Genomic DNA, 24,125 nt, shown 5'->3' with positions numbered 1-24,125 from the left:
CACATCCAGCATGGCGGGCTCCCGTGACTGAAGCCTGCTGACCTAGGCTGGGACTCTGGCCACTCACTGGACCACCCTCCAGGTCCCTTGACATGTTGTCCTGGAGTGAGTGGCGGGTTGTTCCCTAAGTGTGGCAATGTCACACTCAGTGACTCTTGCTCCTGAATGACAGAAACTGGACTGTAGACTCAAGGGCCCAAGACTTGAGTGGAGCCCAGGGACATCCGCTTTTCAGTTTTGGTGATGAAAATACTGGCTTTTAACTTAGGACAGTCTGCCGAGAAGGGCACTGCAACATCACAGTCTTAACAGAGCTTATGAAAAGTGAAGGATTACAACTTTTATTGATTGATTTTGTTATTTTTCTTACATTTTCGCCATTTGGGTTTTTTTTTTTGAATCTCTTTTTCTTTATGCTCACTGGAATCGCTGATTGGTTTTAAAAAGAGCCGCTCACTCCCCAGAGCAGTCTCCAGGACATTGCGGCTCTTATCAAAAGTTCAATGGCTTCTTTTCCCCCAAAACAGGGATTTGCTGTGTAACTTGGTTGACCTTAAATTCACTCCCTGGCTCTGTCTCCCAAGTGCTCCATGACATACTTTTAGACAGAAATAAAGAGATTCTACAATTCATGCAGAGCAACACAAATCCAAAATGAAATGAATGCATTTTGAGAAAAAACACAAAAATGTAGGGATTTGAAATCAAATGTGATTTCAAATACTATTCTAAGTTCACAGAAGTTAAGCAGTGTGATACCAGAATGAAGACAGAGGTCCAGACAAGTAGAGCAGACTAAAGAGCTCAGAAGTAAACACACACACACACACACACACACACACACACACACACACACACATCACACACACACACACTGTTAACCGGTCTTTGACAAGGGTGCCAGGACCACACCACAAGGAGGGCCTAGGTCTTCAATAGTGACAGTGAGGAACACCCAACAAAATCAAATTGGGCTTTTCTCTTTTATGATGTTCAACACCCAACTCAAAATAGACTTAAAAAGTAAACAGAATCAATATATTGGGAGGGTTTTGGCTTTCGATTTGTTTGTTTTGGTAAAAGGAACTTTTGTTTATAAATTTAAAAATCACATTATATATCTCTGTGGTGTGTGTATATGTGTGTGTGTGTGTGTGTGTGTGTGTGTGTGTGTGTGTTTTAAGACAGAGTCTCGCCGGGCAGTGGTGAGGCACACTTTTAATCCCAGCACTCAGGAGGCAGAGGCAGGCAGGTCCCTGTGTGTCTGAGGGCAGCCTGGTCTACAAGAGCTAGTTCCAGGAGAGGCACCAAAGCTGTTTTGAAAAGAAAAAAAAAAAGACAGTCTCATTAAATAGACCAGAAGAGCCTTAAATTCACAGAGATCTGCCTGTGTCCTCTCCTTAACACTGGGGATTATGGGTATCTACAAACATGCCTGGCTTTTGTTTACTTGTTTGTTTATTCATTCATTCATTTCTAATTACAGAGATAGAGGAATATGCCATGGAAGTGTTATGTAAGGTAAGAAGCCTCTTCAGTAGCATCTACAATGCCATGTCCATCCTGAGTTTCTCCCTGGCATAAGCCAGAAACTTGGGTGTCCATTTAAACCAAAAGGAAGTACAATATGCAACATTTGGGTATTGACTCTCATTGAACATGAACATGAAGGTGATAGTTCTAAATGTTGGCCAACATGCATGAAGCATAAAAGGTGATTCCCAAATACAACAGGACAGCCTAAGGTTGCTACCCAAGGTTGACAACCAGTAGATTCAGATTTGAAACCTTCCACACTCCACTCTCCATCCAATTCTGAGAGTCTTCAATCAGCAGCTCTGCATGTAAGCCGTGGCTTCTCTGCCACAAAGCTCAAAGGAAAGCCCAGCTTCTAGGTTGGACTGTTCTCCTGCCTGTTTCCCAGCTGTGATTCTCCTCCTATTCCCGATCTTGCTCAGGTCTCCCCACCAAATTCCCAGTCACTCACTTGAGGAGCTTCTCGCACCCCACCACCCTCCCCTCCCCTTATTTCTGCTGGAATCTGTTCTCAGCGGGTGCACTGGGGTGCTTCACAGAACCGCGTTCCTGCATGGGGTCCTGAGACCAAAACAAACAAGGTGAAGAGAACAGTTCCTGTCCTTCTATCCTTGAAGTATCACTAGTACATCTGCTACTAGGAACTAGCCCAAGAGACCCGATGATGAGAAAACCCAGACTCCACTATTCACAGCAACCCCATCCATAGTACCTAAAGTGGGAACGGCCCAAACACCATCCGCTAATGAATAGACGGGTGCTGTGCCGTGATCCATGCCCCGGAAGGATGCATGAAGAGCAATGGTGCAGTGGAGCATATCCCCACATGAGTGAGTCTGGACGCTACAACGTCAAGCAGAAGCCAGTTACAAAGGCCACGGACCAATTAACTGCATCTGTATGGAGTGCTCAGAACAGGCAATCCAGACGGAGCTCAGCTTAGTGGCTGCCAAGACGCAGGGGAACGAGAAAAGAGAGTGATGCCTGATGGGTTAAGCCTAAAGGGAAGTGTAAAACATTTATGGCCATGAAAACTTTCTAATACTGGATGGTGGTGACAGTTTCACAAGTCTGATTACACTAAACCCACTGAAGTGTGGTCTTTGGAGGGGCTAATTAAATGGTATGTGACTTATATTTGTAATGCTCTTTTTAAAAAGTCGCCACAATAATTTAAACATAAAATTGTATTTTAAAAGATGACACTGGTTTCAAATACAAGGTTAGAAAAATCATGGAGTTAAGACCATAACATCGCTTGTCTTCAAGTGCCCGGAAAACTTTCTCATCATAACTCCCCAAATATTTTGCAAAACAGTTTCCCTCAACTATAACTCCTAAATCTGGGTGGCAGTTCATCACATAACTCTTAGTTTTTCTGAAGCTGGACTCTGCTCTTATTTAATTTTTAATTGACAGGTAATGTGTTTTGTCATGCATAACAAGACGCTTAATATCCTCTGCAGAACGGTCACATCTAGGTAACTGACAGAGGCGTGACCTCACACAGATGCATAACGAGGTGTTTTGATGTTTAATATCCGTTCTGCAATGATCACAGCTAGGTACCTGACAGGTGTGACCTCATGCCATCATCATTTATGCTGGCAGCACATGACATTCACCCGACATCTTTCAAGAATATGTCACCACTAATTATAGTCACTTTGCTATGGAGTAGGGCTCTTGGAGCCCGTCTCTCCATCTCAGATTGTAATTATTTATCCCTTGATCAATCCTCCTTGTGTCCACTGTTTCTGCCTCTGCTAGCTGTCCTCCAACACTGCCTTGTTGATAACTGCCCTAGACCCTGTAAGAATGAGCTCACACGCTACCTGCCTCTCTCCACTGGCTCATCTCATTTAGCACTACGTTCTCCATGATGCTACAAATAACTTGGTTCCACCCTTTTGTGTCTGACTCGTGCCCCTTTGTGTATGGGCTCCTAATTTTCTGCATTTTTTACTAGCCAGTGGACATTTAGGTTGATGCCATCTTTTGGCTTCCATTATTGTGCTGCAATAAATATGAGTGGTTTTTATTTCAGATTGGGAGTCTTTGTTCTGCCCATAAACCTCCTACATATTTATAGTCTTGAGATTCCAAATTGAGAATTCTGGATGCAACATAGCAATAATATTTTTTAAAGTTCAGTGGTGTTTGGAGATGTGTCTACACCCAACTGACCCTTATATTGGGGGGGGGGGGCTTTTGGTGTGGGATTTAACCGTTGTAGGTCTTGCTGTCAGGTGTAAGATGCAGTGGCTGACTGGGGCTGTATGTTTTCCAATATTCCTTAAGATTTGAGAAGGATTCTCAGCTCATGGAGTCTGGAGAGGACATTGAACTCACTGTAACCCTCTCCGATGAGCTAAGGTGTGAAAAGGTGTTTCCTGTAGTTCAGCAGGGTGTGTTGCCCATGCTGTTGTGATCTCTTGGAGCCTCTGAGTTCCTAGAAGTGAGGGCAGATTATGAAGTGGTGTTCATGTGTGCTTCCCTGGGAGAGAACCCATGGTTTCTATCAGTGACTGCAAGAGGTCTCGGGAGACAGAGGGAAAGCTGCGGTTCGGGAAAGGGCTGGGGGGCTCTCATGACATGATCTCCCCACTGACAGCCCGTCGCTTTAAAATGGCATTTTCCCGAGGCTTGTCCTGACAGTGTGTGGCTGTGGCAGGCTGTTTCTGCCCACCCTGCCCATCTGATGCCGAGTCTGTGCTCTGTTTTTAGGAGATGGTGTCCTTCCTGGATAAGCTGGTGAGTCTTTCCTTTGAGCTCATCTCTCTGGAGCATTCTGTGTGGATCTCGGTAATGAAAGGAGAGCTGGATGCCTCGGAGGGTTGGCTGTTGGTGACAGTGAGCAGAGAGGACCAGGGCAGGGGGAGACATGGGCTTCAGGCAGCAGGGGTAAGGAAGGGGTGGTCCCAAAATTAAAGATAGCCAAGGGTGTTTTGCTATTCATTCAAGAAAGTGAAGGGAGATGCCTTTGTTGGCTTCCATCCAGGGAAGGGAACCTTGAGTATCAAGGAAAGGTGTGGGAAAATAACCTATAAGCTACTTCTTCACAGTTCATTGAAACTCAAATCTCTTCTGACAATCTCAGATCAAATTTGGTCACAGGAGTGAGAGTGGCCATGGCCACCCTGTAGCAATGTACTATTCCCGAGATGGCTCTGCCACGCCCTCTGCCTCATGGCATTAGGCTGGAAGGGAATGCAAATATCATAGGGCAGACTGGAGAGAAGGAATAGTCTAGGCTAATGGCAATGGAGAGAGAGAACAGAGAGGCCCCAGAGCAGCGGGGCCTAGCTTATTATTAACTGGATATAAGATGGAGAGAAAGCCGAACGGCTGAGTTCTGGTTCAGCAGTAGGCACTGTGCAGGAAACGGGGGAGGACAATGACTGTCTGCACTCCATGGTATTGGGTCAGGAAGTGCTGTCTGCGCCTTATGTTTGGGCATATGTGTGTGCGTGCGTGCGTGCAAGAGGGAGAGAAGGAGAGAGAGAGAGAGAGAGAGAGAGAGAGAGAGAGAAGGAACTTGTGGCTAGTGGTCCTGTCTTCTAAGGAAATTCAAGTCTAGTCATTTGTGGAGACCGAGGAGGGTGTGTGAGAGAGAGGTGGAGCTAATAAGGACACATGCCTCAGAGGAGTCTCTGGGGATTCCAGGTGGAGTCACTAGGCTGTCAAGAAGGGGACTTCGCATCTCAGAAATCCACCCTCATCGTGTCTCTCCTTGTTTCTCTAGGGGATCCCTCAAACAGTGTTCATTGGCCATGACTGGGCTGGTGTGCTGGTGTGGAACATGGCTCTCTTCTACCCTGAGAGAGTGAGGTAAGCAGCGGAAGGATTGGCAAAGCTGGCTGGACTTAGAGTCCTGTGTGAACTGTTACAGGCGCCTTGGCTCCACACAACAGCGCCTTGTGGGAGCACAGGGCTGGCTCTGAGTAGATAAAGGAGTGATAAGGGGTGATCGTGTCCCAGCATTAAACAGAAGAAGAGCGTTCACCCTGGACCAAAAGTGAGAAAACGTGCCCTTTAAGTGGTGTTGTGGTGCATGGCCTATGATCCCAGCAGTTAGGAGGCTGAAGCAGGAGGATTGTGAGTTTGAGGTCACCCTAGGCTACAGAGAGAGTAAGGACCAGAGAGGCTTTCAATTCTGTCCTGAAGTGACCATATGACAATTCATGCCACCTCCTAGTCCTTTGTCTCTTCAACTACAAAACTACAAGCACAACTCTCCTCCCCCATCCCTACTCCTTCCTTCCCCCTCTCTCTCCTGTTTCATTTAAACTGAAAATAAGAGTTTGATTCTTGTCTTAGTTAGGGTTTCCATTACTGTAAAGGCACACCATGGCCAAGGCAACTCTTATAAAGGAAAACATTTAATTGGGGCTGGATTACAGTTCAGAGGTTTAGTACACTGTCATCAGGGTGGGAAGCATGGCAGCGTGCAGGCAGACATGGTGCTGGAGAAGGAGCTGAGAGTTCTCCATCTGGATCCACAGGTAGCAGGAAGAAAAAGTGAGCCACCAGGCCTGGCTTGAGCCTCTGAAACTTCAAAGCCAGCCCCCAGTGACACACTTCCTCCAGCAAGCCCACACCTACCCCAACAAGGCCACACCTCCAATAGTGCCTCTCCCCGAGCCTACGGAACCATTTTCATTTAAACTACCACAATTTTTAAACAATCAGATTCACCAAAAAGTTACTGTATGAGCACATTACATGCTGTTGAAAACAAACCAAGGGGATACAGCCGTGAGCAGGATGTATGGCTTAAGGAAGGTCATACATGCTATTTTTCTCAATTTAGTCTCTTCCCAGCAAACATTTAGAAACATTTTACTGGCAGAAAGGAGGTTTCTCCTGAATAACATCAGACCTGAGACTTCCCAGTATGCCCTGGTCTCCAGGTCCCCCTTGTTCGGCCTCAGGCATTCCCACCCTTAGTTCTGTAGGGAGATTGCTTCCAATCACTCCCAGAAAGGGGTGTGTGTGTCCCCATATGTATGGGTGTGTCTAAGGCAGTTAAGTTAAAAATAAAAGCTACAGATGAATGGGAAAACCTTACTAGGTTAAGAATGAAAACACCCGAGTTCTAATCTCGTTCTCCCACTCACGGCCAGAGTGCGACCTGCGCGTGTCGTTTTCCACGTCACCTTCAGTTTTGGCCTGAAATGTCCTTTCTGAGCCACATCTGTCTCAACAGGCTCTTTGTTTTGGTGTTGTTTATTCCTGCAGAGCCGTGGCCAGTCTGAACACTCCGTTCATGCCACCAAATCCTAAGGTGCCTCCTATGGAAGTTATCAAATCTATCCCGGTTTTCAATTACCAACTGTACTTCCAAGAACCAGTAAGTGTGGGACGCCAATGTTGTTGCCTCTCTCCTCTCCTCTCCTCCCCTCCCCTCCCTTCCCCCTCTCCTCTCTTTCCCTCCTCTCCTCTCCCCTCCCCTGTCCTCTCTTCCCCTCCCCTCCCCTCTCCTCTCTTCCCCTCCCCTCCCCTCTCCTCTCTTCCCCTCCCCTCCCCTCTCCTCTCTTCCCCTCCCCTCCCCTCTCCTCTCTTCCCCTCCCCTCCCCTCTCCTCTCTTCCCCTCCCCTCCCTTCTCCTCTCCTCTCCTCTTTCTCTTCTTCTCCCTCTCCCCTGCCCTCTCTCTTTCGGTTTAGCTCTGCCCCTTAAATATTCTGAGGCATTAATTAGAAACAAAGAAATGACATTGCAAACAGGCTCAGGCCTCCTGACCACAGGTCCAGTAGGTCCTTTGTGAGTAGGTGAACATGTCTCTGTGTCTGTCTGGGTAGCGGCTGGGGAGCAGGGGATGATGCCAGGCTGGCGTCTGCAAGGAGTGCAGCAGGAACCGGGTGCTCTCTTGAAGTTGCTGCCCTCAGGCTCCTGCTGGGGACCTTGTACTCTGCTCACTGACAACTGAGCCTGATGAAATGTCACCAACAGTCAAAGAGCCCCACAGCAGGACCTCGAGAATATTGGAAGAGAGTGGGACTTTGGGGGTGTCAGCACAAGTCCCACAAAGATGCCTTTCAAAGACAGCTCTGGACTGTGGTGATCCTTGTGATGGGGTCTGACACCACCTTTGCCAGGGACTCTCTGAGAACGTTGTGAGTCACCTGGGCAGAAATCACAAGAGGCCATTCACAACGCACTCTAACCAATGAGCAACACAGCCCAGCACCAGCTGAGCTGGATTGTGGGAAGACTTCTGAACCAAGCAGGCACTTTGTTTGCCATTTCCATGGTTTTAGCAAGTCTGGAGTTTCCCCCGGAAGCCACTCCTCCTTCAGGACCTCCTCAGGAAGCCCTGCTTCCCTCCACCACCACCAAACAGCTTTGCCCCCTTGATGCCACGTTGCTGTGTGTGTGCTCCTGGCTCACCTTGCTTTTGCAGCATCTTTGGATGCCTGGGATACTGTGGAGCTGAACTAATGCTATCAGAAAGGAGGATTCTACAGTCACAGGCAAAAGGCCATGTGGTGACCACGACCCTGAGCCCTTGGATGCTTGGGGTCTACTCATTTGGTTCTGCACGTTGTGCCCCTTGAGGTAGGCTGACCCTGAATCTGTGTCCATGCAAGAAAGAAGTGGAGACATTGATCATCACCCTCACCCCCATGCTGAATTTGCAGTTGGAGATTTCTGATGAAAGCCATGTTAGCTTTTTAATTATGAGCCCACTAGTTCATAAGATTCAATTACAATGGAAAATCGATGGACGCCTTCTGCAAGGTGATGGATGCCAGGCAAGAAATAGCAATGGGAGCTGTAGGTTGGCAGTGATGGATGACGGCCTGTGAGTCGACCTCGGTCAGGACTCATATTTATGGGGAGCCGACCTCACCCCAGAAGCAGCTGCTGTTGATGAGCACAGGGGCGCATTTCAGTGGTGGGGGGGCTGCACAGGACTCCACAGAGCTCTGACCTGGGGCTTTGGAGAGTAAACAGATGCCAAGAGGTGGTCAGACTCAGAGAGCTCGCATGGGTAAATAGCTCCTCCCACTCACATGAAAGTCCATCCTGAGGACAGGGAGGGGGTGTAAAGGTGAGGGCCAGAGAGGAAGGGATAAAAGGGCTTGTACTCCTGGGCATGTGCCAGCTGTGTTATCTGAGTCAAGTCATCAAAGGGGAAGGCTGCATTTCACAACAGCAAGTGTTCTGACTGTTCCGTCTGTGCTCCTGAGCCCAGCCTTAGAACCTAACGCCCATGGCTCAAGTCCTAGGGCTGATTCCATGACCTTAGCTCTCCGAGGCCTGGATTGGTCTGTCATGCCACATGGGGGTTTGTGAGGACGGAAAGGGCTTCTGCCTGTTTCCTATCGTGCTGACAAGGCACGCGGGCTCGGCAGCATCTGGTGATTATTTTACACACAGGATGGGCAACACATTACCATCAATCAACATTATCGTTCTTCTTAAAGTTGTTGAATAGCACCAAAATTGCTGAGTTTTTATTTCTGCTTTCAGTATTATCAGGAGATGCAAACCAGTATGGCCAGCTGCAGCCTGAGGAGTCAGGACTTAGGGACCTTAGAATTTCTCGCCTGATCAGAATGAAACAGAGTTGGGATTTATCGAAAAAAGAAGTTCAGAGGGAGACAGCTGAATGGCTATATATAGTCACAGGTGTGATTTACAACCAGCTCAAATATTAAGCGAACTTTAAAAAGTAAGTTTCAAGCCAAGTGTAATTGCTCACGCCTTTCATCCCAGCACTCGGGAGGCAGAGACAGACAGATCTCTGTGATTTCAAGATCAGCCTGGTCTACAAAGTGAGTTCCAGGACATCCAGGACTACACAGAGAAACCGTGTCTCAAAAAAAGAAAAATTAAATTTCAAATGCTTTTGTGAACATGAGTTGCATACTCCTTCCTCTTATCTTTAAGAATGCCCTTCTGTCAGTGACACTGTGAGGTGGTTTGTGTCGGGCATAGTTCATGCTTGTGAATGACAGAGACATGGAATAGCTTAAGCTCAAAGGCTGCATTGAGACCCTAAGTAGGCAGGGTCCTTTAGCTGGCCTGACACCTCCTTTGGACTGTCTCTCAGAGGAGGGGCGTCTTCACCGTGGGTTTTGAAGACTGGTGTTTTTTATTTTGCTTTTGAGAGAAGGAGCATCTTCACCGTGAGTTTTGGAGAGTGGTGTTTTTGTTTTCTTGGGTGACATTCTTAGCTCTCAGCCAAAGAGAAATAGAAACTAGGGTCTAGAGTGAGGGTCTCTTTCCTCTTTTCTGCCCCTTCATTTTTTTCTCTCTCATCCTGTCTCAGGCTGTCCCCAACCCCCTTGCTCCATTCTTATTTTTCCTTCCTACTGAAGAAGCAAGGTGTCAATAGGTGCCCAGAAAAGGCACGGTGGATGGAAAGGAGGGCAGGTAGGGGTGAAAACTATGTAAGGAAGGAATACGAGGGGGATGTTGACTCCGGCTGGGTTTTCAAAAATCGAGTTTTTTGTCCTGTCCCTGTGTGTCTGATGGGAAGGTCACCTCCTTTTTCATGTGACAGCCGTGGTGGGGGAAAGTCGTTAGCCGTAGGCATGCCCTTGGTGTTGGTCCTGTTTGTGCTAGTTTTCTTCCTGGGCAGCTGTAGGAACTGTATGACATCATCAGCTGTGGTCATTGTTGGCCAGTGCTGAACTAACTTATGACATCATCAGCTATGGTCAGTGTTGGCCAGTGCGGAACTGTATGACATCATCAGCTGTGGTCAGTGTTGGCCAGTGCTGAACTGTATGATGTCATCGACTGTGGTCAGTGTTGGCCAGTGCTGAACTGTAATGTATGCCTCTGTGACCCAGTGTGACCTTCTGCTCCTATTCTGCATCAAGTCTAGACTTCATGTTGGACTGAAGCTCATGGGTGCATGGTGGATGCCAGATGGCACGTGACATCCTCTGCCCTGAACAGGCACCATTGTTAGTGCCTAGGGTATAGGCACTGGGGAATGTTGGTAAAATGAAGTCTGGTTGTGTGGAGCTGCTGGGGACCTGCATCCTCAGCATTGACCTCGGAGGGGATGGAGCAACAAAGCCCATGATCGAGTCTCCACTGAATTGTGGAAGATTTAGCAAAAGTTACAGACTCTTGTCCAGAAAATGTCTTGCATACACCCAATTCTGTGGCAATTCCAAGTTGTTCTAGAACTTCTTCTGAAAGATACCCTAAGTATGCCTGGCTGTTTTATTAGGAGCCCCTGGGACTTGCATACCTAGACCCGACTGGCTAGGCAGCATGCTCCAGGGACCTACCTGCTTCCACCTTGTGATAATCGGGCTTCCAAATGTATGCTGCTGTATTCGCTTCTTTGTATTACACTCAGGTCCCCATTCTTTCAAGACAAGTATTTATCAGCTAAACTGGCCCTTTAGCCCTCTGGTGAGAGAGACATTTCACATTCCAGACGTAACATTCAACATGGTATCCATTCTCTAGTCCAGGAGGTCTGTGCCCCTGGCTTTCTCATCAAGCCGGAATACCCTTCCTCCATCTGCACAGCCGAGCCCTACTCATCTCCAGACCTGCTCCAGAGCTCTCCCTTGAGCAGAAACAAGCTGGTGCCTTTTGGGTGACCGGGATGAACTGTCACTTCCTTTACTGCCCTCACTGCTACTTTATTCTCAGGGTATTTGCCACCTGACAGACTCCCCAAGAACCCATTGCCACATTGTGAAATTAAACAGTAGTCACAAGAGGAGTTAGTGAACATGAACACTTCCCAAGAAACATCAGGTGTACTGTTTCTGACATTTGACTGTATCTGCAGTGGCCAACCCCTCATCCACATTACAGGAACATCTCTGCCATAAATAAGCTCATAATTATGGTTGTTATATTTAAAAGGATGATACAGAGGGAAAGTAAGTAGAGGAGATATTGGGAGGTGTGGACCTCTGTGCTCTCTTCTGCCTACTTATTCTTCATTGCTGCAGCCTGACATCCAGACCACATGGTGTCTGAGAGCCTGTTGTAGCCTATAATAGATAAGCAATTATCTGTAATAACACTCTCTTGAGACAGAAGAACCTGGCAATTTGTTACCACCAAGGACGTGTGCCCCAGCTCCTAACAAAGGAAATTTGCTGCCCTGTCCTTAGGGAGACAGCCCTGATAGCCTTCCAAAGGTCTGTGATGATTAGGACCCAATTGAAGAAGATGGCTGAAGTTACTACAGTCTAGTTGAGAACCCTGAAGGGAAGCTGTGGACAGAGACGTCTTACCATGTATCCTCTCAGAGCCTGTCTGCCACCTTAAATCTGGGTCATCCTCCTTGATCACTGCAAATCGTACCTGATAGCAGGAATCCCGGCATTATAAAAACAGCATTATCCTCAAACCCACCTCTCTGGAAGCATCCGTTAACATCTTATATTCTATCTAATTTTTTTTCTAACATACATTTCACAATAAAATAAATTCCAAGGATTATAATTCAAACAGAACGAGGGCTGGGTGAGACAGAAGCCAGGGCCTCGTGGCCTTTGGTCACGTGGGAGAGCACTAGTTTCCAGGGCTTCTTGACGTGATCTTTAACTTTACTTTCTTGACTGTTTTAGGGAGTGGCCGAGGCTGAACTGGAAAAGAACATGAGTCGAACTTTCAAAACCTTCTTCCGAGCAAGCGATGAGTTGGTAAGAGGTGGGAGATGGGGCACATGTGTGTGTATGTGTGTTTGCATATGTGTGCATGTGTGTGCATACATGTGAGTATGTTTGTGTGTGTGCATCCGTGCTTTTGTGAACTCACATGTGTTTATGTTTGTGCATGTGTGCATTCATGTGTGTGTGTGTGTGTATTATAATTTTGCTTTATGACCTCCTCGTTAGTGACATTTAACCTGTACCAGCCTGCTTGTTTGGACTTTGGACCCACTCTCTTGTGTGGGTCATTGTTATTTCTGTCCTACATTCTGGTGGCAGTACCAACCAGGCTCACTTCTTTGTTTGCCTCACACCACAGGAGTTCCCTGCTCCCACGACAGTGTGACATCAAATGCACATGCCTGTGAAGGCAGGCCTCTGCTGACGGCATTGGGGAGGCACCTTTTGGTTTGCTCTTAGTCCTGAGCGGAAGCAAATACATTTTCCATCTGCCTGCCATGGGTAGACTTTTTCATTTTACCTTTTCATGGATGCTTCTGCACACTACGGAGCCCTCCCTAGGTTGCCAGATTTCCCCTATGGCAGGGCAGGGAGCCACTTGCTCTAATTCCCCACTTTCTATAAGTCTGAGTTCTCATCTCTTGTTCACACTGACTAACAAGTGTCCGCAGCAGCTGGAGATGAGAACTTCATCTGGCTTCTCTGACCCTGAGAGGCCCTTTTGCTGCTTTTCAGGGTTAGCATGTGTGTTACAGGATGGCCCCATTTGCTATTTCACTTTCTATGATTTCAGTTATTCATGGTTACCCATGATCCAACAATTTCAAAAGGGGAAATTCTACAGACAGTGTCTAAGGTGTAAATTATCCACAATGATAAGTGTAACGAAATCCCCCATCATCCTACCGGTGTGAATCTGCTCTCTATCGACATGGGGGTGTTTCATTACAACATTGCTGTAAGCAATTATTCTACTGTAGCATTGGCTACCATTTCTGGTTATCTCATGGTAGTGCCTCATTAATGAATCAAACATTATCACAGGTATTGATTACAGAATATGCACAGAGTACAGCTCCAATGTCCCGGGCTATCTTTGGTTTCCAATGCCTGTATATTTTAGCATATATCCCCACATGAAAGGGTTCTCCCATGGTCCTTGTGCACTGAAGGTCCTGTCATGGGGAGTCTGAGCTATCATCTTCTGTAACATGAGAGCCTGCTCATTGGGGTTTCTGTCCTGCCCGGGACCCCACAGCTGGCAAGCCTCCAAAGAAAAAAATCACACAGAGGTCTGCGTAAGTTATAAAACTGATTGACCCATTAGCTCAGGCTTCTTATTAGCTCTTGTAACTTATATTAACCCATTATCCTTGTCTGTATTAGCCACATGGCTCAGTACCTTTCTCATCAGGGCAGCTCACATCTTGCTTCTTCGGTGATCTGGGAAGAACTGCGGAGGAAGCTTCCTGCTTCCCAGAATACTCCTGTTCTCATCACCCTGCCTCTACTTCCTGTCTGGTTGACCCACCTATACTTCCTGCCTGGCCAATCAGCTTTTATTTAAAACGTGATTGACAGAATACAGACAATTCTCCCGCACCAATCTTCTGTCTTTGCCTCATTCACAGCATCCTCCCTAACTTTTCTTCCCACAGGGTATGCTTGCTGTGCATAAAGCCACTGAGATGGGTAAGAGGTATCCCTGGGAGGGGAGGGACGAGGAGGGGAGGGGAGGAGAGGGGAGGGGTAGCAGGCCCACATCAGCGGAATTTTCATGGATGTCTGTCCCTTCTGCTCCTGAAGAAGCCCTGAGCTTGCCTTACTGTTCTGAGCTCTGACTTACCCAACAGAAATCCCCTAACAATTAATGATACTACCCTAGTCTACCCTACAGGGAGCTGAGTGACAAAGTCCTAAGATGCATTGGGGAGTGTATCCGGAGCAATCCACCCCTTTCTGGTAGGGACCCCGTCCCAGGATACAATGGTGGCTGCTGTAGAGTCACCAGTGTGCACAAGCCAGGTTGCACTAGACCCATGTATATCTCCACTGCCCTTCCACCCTGAGGTTCTGTTCTGGTCACTCTTGTTCCTACTCAGGAGGACCATCTTGGCCACCCTGCTGGGTGGAATTTAACTGAAATCAGGTCTGGACTCACCCCTGAGCCCCAACATCCAGGACTGGCCCCACAAATGCTTGCTTCACTCCTGGCACGGGCCGCCATAGCCATAGCCATTAATCATCTGCTTCTTAATAACAATGATCACCGACACTCCGAGTGCTTGACCTATGACCTCTCATATGACCCTTCGATTACAAATAGGCTGAGCTGGGGCCTGACCCTAGAGGTCTTCCCCTCTGAGGATATCTGCCTCCTTGCCTCCCTTCTTTTCTTTTTGGTGCCTTACTAGTTTGCTGATTCCATGTTCCGAGTACCCGACTGAGGAGACCTGGGCTGCACTGCTGCCCACGGAGAGCTCAGGGTGGTGCTGGGAGGCAGATCAGCAGTAAAGAAGTGGATATGCAGGTGGGGGCAGGGTGCTCAAATATGGGGCTAGGACCCAGCAGGGCAGGAGCACCATCTTGGTTTCTTAAGACGTTTGACCTTGAAGCCTGGGGTGATTGTGCCCTTTGCTTCAAGGACTGTACAATAAAAATGATGTGTTTGTCCCTGAGGAGCCTTTAAGGGCGCTGCCAGGACACTGCATGCCTCGTAAGATGACATGAAATTCTATATTGAGAACCCCACAGGAGGGAAGATCCCAGCCCCATGGGTTGGTGTTCCTCCTGGCCAAGAGGAAGTCAATGAAGAGAGGGCAGATGGACAGACACAAAGACATACAATCCCTTTATTCCAAGTTCAGACCGGATGGCCTGAGCTGGCAACACCAGTTATAGTACCATTCAGCCCACAGCGGGAGAGGACATGGGTGTCTTTTTGCAGGGGGACTCCTTGTGAACACCCCAGAAAATCCCAGCCTCAGCAAGATTACTACTGAGGAGGAAATCGAGTTTTATGTCCAGCAGTTCAAGAAGACCAGCTTCAGGTAAAAAGAAGGGAACCCCAGACAGGGGGATGGGGTGCTCAGCTGTTGGGGGATGGGGCGGTTACTCTCACCACAGCCCCTGTGAGCACCACAGTGACCTGTCTGTGACTGAATGCCCCCAGTGCCAGGAGGCTCACTACATATGCTGGGCAGCTCCCTTTGGCAGGGGTGGGTAACTAGCTTGTTCTTTCTTGTGTTTATGGGTCCCCCCCCCACAGAAGGGAGAGGTATTTTATTGATTTGCATTCCCAGATCCTCCAAGGATCAGGACAGCTCTGCATTCTGTCTTCTGAGAAGCAAAACCACACAAACCCAAATGTGCACATAGTTTGGTGCCTTCGCACCATCTCTCATTCACCATGTCCCCTTTCACTGAGTTTCCTGGGGCAGGAGAGTGGCTTCTGGGTGCGGGTGGGGTAGGGTCGGCTTCTGTTTGCCCCCAAAGCCTCTCAGAGGCACCAGCCTGGTGGCACAGAGTTCCTACATTTGGCCTCACTGAGGAAGCAGCAGATGTGGATAGGAATCGTGTGTCTGGGGACCCCCACTCATCCTCCCCGGCACAGTGTGTCTGGGTAGCATGGGTCAGTTGGGTCGCTGTGGGCCAACAGTGGTCAATTCCTGGAAGCTCACCTTCCTTACTCTCTGACCCTCTCCACAGAGGTCCTCTGAACTGGTATCGGAACACAGAAAGAAACTGGAAGTGGGGCTGTAAGGGAGTGGAACGGAAGGTGAGCACTGTGGCTTCCTCCTCCTCCTATGTACACACACACAGACACCGCTGACACACATACACACACCTGACACACACACATACACACACACACCTGACACACACACATACACACACACACACACCAGACTTACAGATACACCCCGAACAAAGACACCACACACACACATACACACCAGTCATACACACACCAAACATACACACTTCGCACACAGACACCAGACACACATATACCAGGCTTACATACACACCAACATCTCAAGCAAAGACACCACATACACACACATCTATACCAGACATATACACACATATATTCACATGTACTCACACACATCAGACATGCACATCTTGCACACAGACACAAAATTCACACACACACTCTCTCTCTTTCACCAGACACACGCATGCATGCACACACACATACCAGCCATATACACATGTGTGCACACATACACATACCAGGATATACACCTTGACACCAAATACACACATATATGTACTGGATACACACATGTATGCACACACACACAAGTCATACACACATATTTATGTATACATGTACTTATACACACCAAACATACACACTTCACACAGACACCACCACACAGAGAGAGAGATACCACACACACACACACACACACACACACACACACACACACACACACACCAGGTTTACATGCACACCAACACCTCAAGCAAAGATACCAAATACACACATACATATCGGACATGCACATGTATACTCACATGCACTTATACACATCAAACATGCACATCTTGCAAACAGACACCAAATTTACACACACATATGCACCAGACACGTGCATGCATGCACACACACCAGACATACACACATGTGTACACACACACATCTCACACAGACAACGCACACACACACACACACACACACACACACACACACACACACACACACTGGCGTCACAGAGCTGCCTTTAAGGCTTCCTGTTGCTCCCACCTGGCAGGACCTGGGTCCTGCACAGGGACCTTGGCTTCTTCCTTTCCTCTGAGATTGGGGTGGGCTCCACTCAGGGCTGCCTGTTAGAGCTTCTTGCTGCTGAGGCCCCTGGAATGGTGACTTCTGGTGCTGAGGATGAGCAGGGTCCTGGTCAGGTAATGACAACATCATATGGAATGTGTAAGTCTCCTGGCAGTAACCCAGGTCAGGGTCACAGATTGGCCAGGGTCCTTTGTGATAGTGATAAGGACAATGACACCAAACCACAGAGACATGCTGGGTTCGTAAACACATGTGACTTTTGCCTCTGACTGTGTCACCTTTTGGTTTTGTCTCTGAGTTTCAGTTTCCTCATTTGTCGGTCAGGTGGTGATTTTCAACCTCTGGGCCCAAAAGAGAATAATTTTGCATCCTAAATGTTAAAAATCAAAACTTGCATTTTTTTAACCATCACAACAGTTCAGGAACCAGGCCTTTATCAGCTCCCTCAAGAGCCCAGCTACCTCCTTCCTTCACTACATGTAATGTGTTAATAGACGGGCTTGATCTAACCCCTAGTGACCATGGAAGGTCACTCCGCAGTCATTGTCATCACAGTCATCTGTGATGGACACCTATGGCTAAGCTGCAGTTCCACAGACCACAGAGGTCAAGGTGTGGCGGGAAATAAGGAGGATGCTGTCGGGTTGACCGGGTCGTGCTAAGGCTGGATTTTAAGGTGAAATTCGTTTCAACCTCGCCATTGCACATCATAGGACCCAGAGGAGTGGTGAGAAGCATGGCGTTCTGCAGCGTCCTCAGCTAGGTCAGAATAACACTGCTGAAAAGTGACGTAAAAAGAAACGCCAGAGGAATGACGCATGCGTGTAATCCGGGCTTCTTCAGAGACTGGGACGGGGGATCCTTACTCAGCAAGACCCTCACTCAGACTAAAGTTAAGAGCAGGGAGGCCACAGTTCCACGCAGAGCCCTTGCTAGAGTGTATGTGAGGCTCTAGGTTCTACACTTAGCTACGAAAGGAAAAAGACAGGAAGAGAAAATGATGATCACGGAAGAGTGAGAAGAGAGCCCATGAGGCTTTCTCCCGCTTGCAGCGTCCGTCCCCGCGGTTCACTGCGTCTGTCAGTACACAGGAGGGGCTCATTTCTGTCCTTCTGGTAGCACACAGATAGCTGTCATGGCTGTCCCCTCATACTCTTGAATCTTGGCTTCTCCTTAAAAAGGGGAGTGGAGTGGGATTTCCTTTTATGTGTCTGAGTGTTTTGCCCGCATGTCTGTGTGTGCAGCAAATGTACACAGTGCCCTCGAGGGCAAGGAGAGGATGACCCATCAGCTGGAAATGGAGTTATAGATAGTTGCCAGCTGCCATGTGGGCCCTGGGAACCAAAATCAGGTCCTTAGACTAGATCATGGATCCTCTGGAAGGGCAGCAAGCGCTCTTAACCACTGGTCCATCTCTTTAGCAGTTGGCATATCTTTTTAAATCCAAAGGGGTCTTGTCCTCCATTAGAGGATCTCTAGCTTCCTTCCTGGTGCCATTAAATTGGTTCTGTGAGCTGAGATACAAGGTCAGCTACCCACCCACCTTTCTCTCTCTCATTCTCTCTCTCTCTCTCTCTCTCTCTCTCTCTCTCACACACACACACACACACACACACACAGCACTGCATTGCTAGATCCAAATTTTGATGACTCCTCCTATAAAAGTTTGGTGGACACAGAGCCAGGGCAGGACAAAGGTCTTCTCATGGGGTGGAGGTGAGGCCTATTTGTGGCAGACGCCCAAGGCCTCCTTCCCTAGACGCAGGTGGCACCAGGGTGGCTGAGTGCCTGCTTCCCTTACTACCTGTTTCCCCCAGATCCTGGTCCCAGCCCTGATGGTCACAGCCGGGAAGGACATCGTTCTCCGCCCTGAAATGTCCAAGAACATGGAAAACTGGGTAAGAGAATGACCCCGCACAGTGGGCATCAGTGTTCACGGAAGAGAGCACATCTGCCCAGGAGGGAGGCAGCAGAGGAGGATGTCCCCGAACGGCTGGATGGAGACCAGCTAAAGCTCTGCCCTGACCCAGCTTCACTGCTGACGTCCCCATCCCCCCCCCCCCATGACACTCCCTTTCCCTACACAGATAAGCTGCCATTCCCCCTTCCTGTCCTAAATGACACAAGGGTCCTCCAAGGGTGGTCTACGGACATCATAGAGGAAGGGGTCCCCTCCAAGATGGCCTCTGCTGTGCATCACACTGACTCCACACTGGCCCAGTTAGCATTCTGCCGCTGATTGTCCTGCATGGGGGGGCTCTCTTTCAGATCCCTAACCTGAAAAGGGGACACATCGAGGACTGTGGTCACTGGACACAGATAGAGAAGTAAGGAGACTGGGTCCCTGGGTGAGGAGAGCGTGATTCCCTGGTCACCTGACCAATGAGCTCTGCAGGCTTGATTCTGCCCAACTCAGGTCTGCCAGGTCTTTTCACTCACGCTACCTCGGTGCGGGCAGTGGGTTCAGAGAGGTCAACGTGCCTTTGTTTCCCTTCTAGACCTGCTGAGTTGAACGAGATTCTCATCAAGTGGCTGGAGACTGAAGTCAAGAATCCACCAGTGACCTCCAAGATTTAGCCAGGAGCATCCTTTGCTAGGGACACATTTTAGTTTCTGGACATGGCCTTATTCAGAATTAGGAGTGTCCTTCTTTTGCCAGCCAGTGATTTTCTTTAAATAAACGTGATCAGATGCAATGCCATCTTAGATCCAGGAGAAAGTGTGTGTGGCTAATTCTCTGAGGATGATAGATACCACTATCAAGGAAGAAATCACACTCTGTCAGGAAAGTGGGGCCCCCCCAACCCCCATTGGTGGCTTTGCAGTCAAATCCAACCCTGCTCCTTTTGAAGCAGCCTATTCGGGACCTTCAGTAAAGCTAAGGCCTTGGCCTTCTGGTTCTCTGTGTTCTTGAGAATCCAGGCAACTGCTTGGAGAGGGTATTGGGGACCTGTGAGTGCTAGCCTCCGTGTCCCTTCAGGGTCGAGAAGATTCACAGTAAGTGTGGGACTTAAATCTGAGGGTGAAATGAACTCTCCACAACGTACTTCTCTATATCAGTTTCTTTATTCCTCTCCTGTTGTTCTCCTCTTGTAAAGCTTCCAGTTTATATACACATGCAAACAAAGGCAATTCTTGGAGCCTGGACGTCCCTTTATCTTTGAAGGTCCCAAATGTGACCTATATGAAAGACTCCTTTCCTGACTGCATGTCCTGTCAAATGGAAAACAGATGCAGGGAGGAGGCTTCTAACGCATCTCAGGGAACAAAGTGGAGATTAGACTGTGGGAACCAAGGTTATTGACTGTGTGACTAAATTTCCCACTTGGAGGTCCCACTGAGTGAAGGGGGTGACCCAGTATACCAGTACATGGGAAAGAGTTGTGCCCACTTATTCCTACTCTGCTGAATCGCACCAAGGGAGAGTGCTTATGACTTCCCAGGAGATCAACTGTGAGAATCAGTGGATATGCACAAATGGTAGGCCCAGTGCCTTGCGAACTGGGTTTGCCTCCATCAGAACGCATTCGTTCTGGTGGGTCAGCCTTCTGCCTTATCAGCTGCAATCTCACTGCATGATTCCTGCAGACCACATCAAAAGGGTACTTACTGTTTCCAATGAACAGAAGCCTTGCGTGGGCCTCCAAGGTGCTCTGTAACCTCAACCAGCTCCATCCAGGAAGCTTTCCTGAAGGACGCTGTGGCAGACTGTATTTGAAGCTCTGCCAGGCTTGAGCTGATCCAGTTTTGTGCCCCCCACCCACCCACTCAGACCCCTCCTTGTCACATCTAGGGAAACTCCAGGTCACACTGACCTTGTCCTTTGCAGTTGTCTGCCCTCTGTCCTGCTTTGGGACTAGAGTCTCATAGCAGCGACCTCCTAACCATCCGTCCACACCACCCATCGGATCACTCAGAGCTTCCCCTAGGATAAAGTCCATGCTCTGAGGCCCACCTAGCCTGGCCCCATTACCCCACGATTCCTATTAATAGCTGCCCTCCAGTTTTTCTGTCCTTGAATCTTGCATTCATGTGAGACAGGTTCTCTTGACCCTCTGCCCGAGCTGCATGCTCTCATATGGAGTCTTCCAGCCGTCTCTTCTTGACCAAGGCCCAGTTTCAGTGGTGTGTCATCTCCCCTTGCTGCCTGCCCCACCACACACACACACACACACACACACACACACACACACACACACCTCTCCCCCCACCCCCAGGTGCAGTCCCTCATTCTGTTAACCTATCCAGAGAAACTTGACCACTTGACCAGCTGGGGACCTCAACCTTTAGTTCTAGTAGCTGAGTTTTTGTATTGAGATTCTACTTCCTAAATCTGAATCCAGACCAGCTGGCATAGACATCTGATCCGCTGCTTCCTTGCTGTGGTCTTACGAACTGGTTCCTGTGTCTCAGTTCCCTCAGTCTTAAAGAGAACGTCAGTAGTAGCTCGCATCAGATGGTGGTGGTGGTCAGTATCTATCCAGCTATGTGTATAAGTATACAATGTAGAATATGATACATATGCATGGTAATTCTAGACTGGGGGCTGCATGGAGGAACAGTTACAGTCGTGTGGTTGCAAGCACTCTTGTTTATACTAAGATAAGACCTTGGGGGGCTTTAGATCCTCGCAACACCAGGGTCACCTCCACCCCTTTTGGACCTTGTAACTGAAGGGCTTGTTTGCCAGACAAAATGCGATCTGATTTGGAAAGCCAGAAAACAGTGTTTTCCTAGCTAGCTAAATGCAGACTCATTTGTAAGGAAGAAGACTCTGAGAAGGCCCACCAATAGGAGCATCAGCAGACTACCCATTGGCTCAAGTTCAAATTGTCAGCACCCCATAAACCAACAAAATGCCTCGTACTTCCGAGAGCCGGATGAACCGGGCCCATAGCACCGCAACAACAGCAGCAAAAAGTTTTGCAAGGTTGAAGGTCATAAGTGATGCTGGATGGGCAAAGGTCTCTATGTTATGTAAGAAAATAACATTGTGTCCATATGGTCAGCTCTGGGGAACTTTGGGCAGCAGTTAAACTGATGTATGTAGCTTTGGCAGCCAAAGGGTGAACTGGGGTGAAGAGTTGTTCTGGTGCCATTTTTAAGTAGATTTGCTTGGAGTCTCTCCAAAATCATTTCACTATAAATAATACTCTTATTTCATTCCTACTGAGGGTGCAGCCAGTATAGTTCTGTCTCCTTAAAGAAGCACCCTTTTTAAAAGAGGCAGCTCCATAGCCATAGTGGGGAGGAGGTATGACATCAGAGAGATGAGATGACTCACAAAGTCCAGGACTTCCAAGAAAAGTACCCTCCACAAAATGGGTCTGTTAGAAGCTGTTTGTTGGTTTTTATTTGTTGTTGTTGTTGTTGTTTTATTTTGTCTTGTTTTTGTTTTGTTGGTTTTTGAGACAGGGTTTCTTTATGTAGCTTTGGAGCCTGTCCTGGAACTCTCTCTCTGTAGACTGGGCTGGCCTCAAACTCACAGAGATCTGCCTACCTCAGCCTCCCCAGTGCTGGGATTAAAGGTGTGTGCCACCTCTGCCCAGCTTTATTTCTGTTTTTCTTAAAGTGTGATGAAGCCATGGTTTTAGGCCTTGGGAACTGTTAGTCAATTTGCATGTCGCCCATACCAATATTATTATCAGTGCATCAAGAAAAAGAAAGAGTACACACTGAAACCTAAGCGTGGGGACAGAAACAGGAACAGCCGAGGAATAGCTGTGTGTAGGAGACTGGATTTGAAGTTATACTGGTCAAAGGATATAACATAAACCATGTTTAAATATTAAAGTAGAACACTTTAAAAAGTTTAAGACTTAACACATACACATACAATGGATTAATGAACTAAAGCTGGCTTTCGGGGAAACAAAATTTACAGGCTCTTAGCTAGAAAAAGAAGAAAAAATTGGCATTCAAAATGACAACTCAGGGACTGTTGTATGGAAGTCACTTGTTTGTTCCTGGCTGCTCAGCCCCCAAATAATCACACAGAAACTGTATTAATTAAATCACTGCTTGGCCCATTAGCTCTAGCTTCTTATTGGCTAACTCTTATATATTAATTTAACCTATTTCTATTAATCTGTGATTCACCATGAGGCTGTGGCTTACTGGGTAAAGTTCCAGTGTCTGTCTCCGGCAGGGCTACATGGCTTCTCCTCACTCCACCTTCTTCTTCCCAGCATTCAGTTTGGTTTTCCCTGCCTAGCTAAGTTCTGCCCGCTATAGGTCCAAAGCAGTTTCTTTATGCATTAATGGCAATCACAGCATACAGCAAGGACTCCCACATCAAGGGACCAGAAAGCGATCAGGTCACTGATACCACAGAGAGATAAGAGAGCCCAAGGGGCTGCTAAGAGCAACTCTGTACCCACATGTCCATTAGTCTAGGAGATGGGAGCAAACTAGGCATAGCATCAACCCAGGTGAGCCCAGAAGAAACAGAAAACCCAAACAGGCTAGCAAAGCACAAAGATTTCAAATCAATAGTAAAAAGTTGCCCAGTGAGAAAAAGCCAGGATCAACCAGCATCACTTCTGTCTTTTAAAAAAAAGTATATCATTTATTAAACTATTAAGCATGAAACTGTCATGAGAGAATTATCCAGACTCATCCAACAAGACCAGTATTAACTACCTGATGCCATAAACCAACAAAAACACAACAGAAACTAAAGACTAGTAACCCTGATGAACACAGATATTTTAAAAATCCTCCACAAAATATTAGCAAAAAAAAATCCAATGGCCATATAAAAAAGTTTAGATACCAGCATCAAGTATGATTTAGGTCAGGTCTTTGTATGCAAAGCAAACACATGAGACAAATAATGAGACAAAGAAGAAATAATGACACAATAAGAAACTCCTAGGACTTAATATTAATGAAATAAAGCATATCTAATAAAATATGCAATATGTAATATTGAGATAATGAAGCTAAAGCAGTGAATGGGTGGAAATCAAAACATTTAAATGAGCATTGGGCATAAGGAGAAAAGTTTTTCAAGATCCTTTTCATAAAATTTTAATTCAAAAACTGGCCATGGGTAAAGAGAAAAATTATGATATCAATGTTATGCAAAAAAGGTCATTTATCTAGAGGCCAAAGTCTTTTAAAGGATATTATGGGAGAGGGGGATACCTAAATAACTTTTGCAAATATACTTGAAAACCCAGGGG

At 47.5% G+C, this 24,125-nt stretch overlaps 1 protein-coding gene across 1 annotated transcript in view; it reads left to right on the top strand.

The window, feature by feature from the left end:
• The window catches only part of Ephx2 (epoxide hydrolase 2), a 41,386-nt gene extending 21,729 nt beyond the window's left edge, over positions 1 to 19,657 (top strand). Inside the window, exons 9-19 of the mRNA XM_048421845.3 lie at positions 1,487 to 1,521; positions 4,264 to 4,290; positions 5,282 to 5,367; positions 6,778 to 6,889; positions 12,096 to 12,170; positions 13,799 to 13,832; positions 15,088 to 15,190; positions 15,849 to 15,918; positions 18,756 to 18,836; positions 19,207 to 19,265; positions 19,437 to 19,657. Of these exons, the coding sequence (XP_048277802.2) occupies positions 1,487 to 1,521; positions 4,264 to 4,290; positions 5,282 to 5,367; positions 6,778 to 6,889; positions 12,096 to 12,170; positions 13,799 to 13,832; positions 15,088 to 15,190; positions 15,849 to 15,918; positions 18,756 to 18,836; positions 19,207 to 19,265; positions 19,437 to 19,515 (761 nt within the window). The 3' untranslated portion in view covers positions 19,516 to 19,657. The remainder of the gene's footprint in view (positions 1 to 1,486; positions 1,522 to 4,263; positions 4,291 to 5,281; positions 5,368 to 6,777; positions 6,890 to 12,095; positions 12,171 to 13,798; positions 13,833 to 15,087; positions 15,191 to 15,848; positions 15,919 to 18,755; positions 18,837 to 19,206; positions 19,266 to 19,436) is intronic.
• The last annotated feature ends 4,468 nt before the right edge of the window (positions 19,658 to 24,125 follow it).

The sequence above is a fragment of the Myodes glareolus genome, chromosome 12, assembly GCF_982192425.1.
Source record: "Myodes glareolus chromosome 12, mMyoGla1.1, whole genome shotgun sequence".
NCBI classification, from domain to species: domain Eukaryota; kingdom Metazoa; phylum Chordata; class Mammalia; order Rodentia; family Cricetidae; genus Myodes; species Myodes glareolus.
Note: the sequence above shows the minus strand (reverse complement) of the source record. Positions and strands in the feature narration are given on the sequence as shown.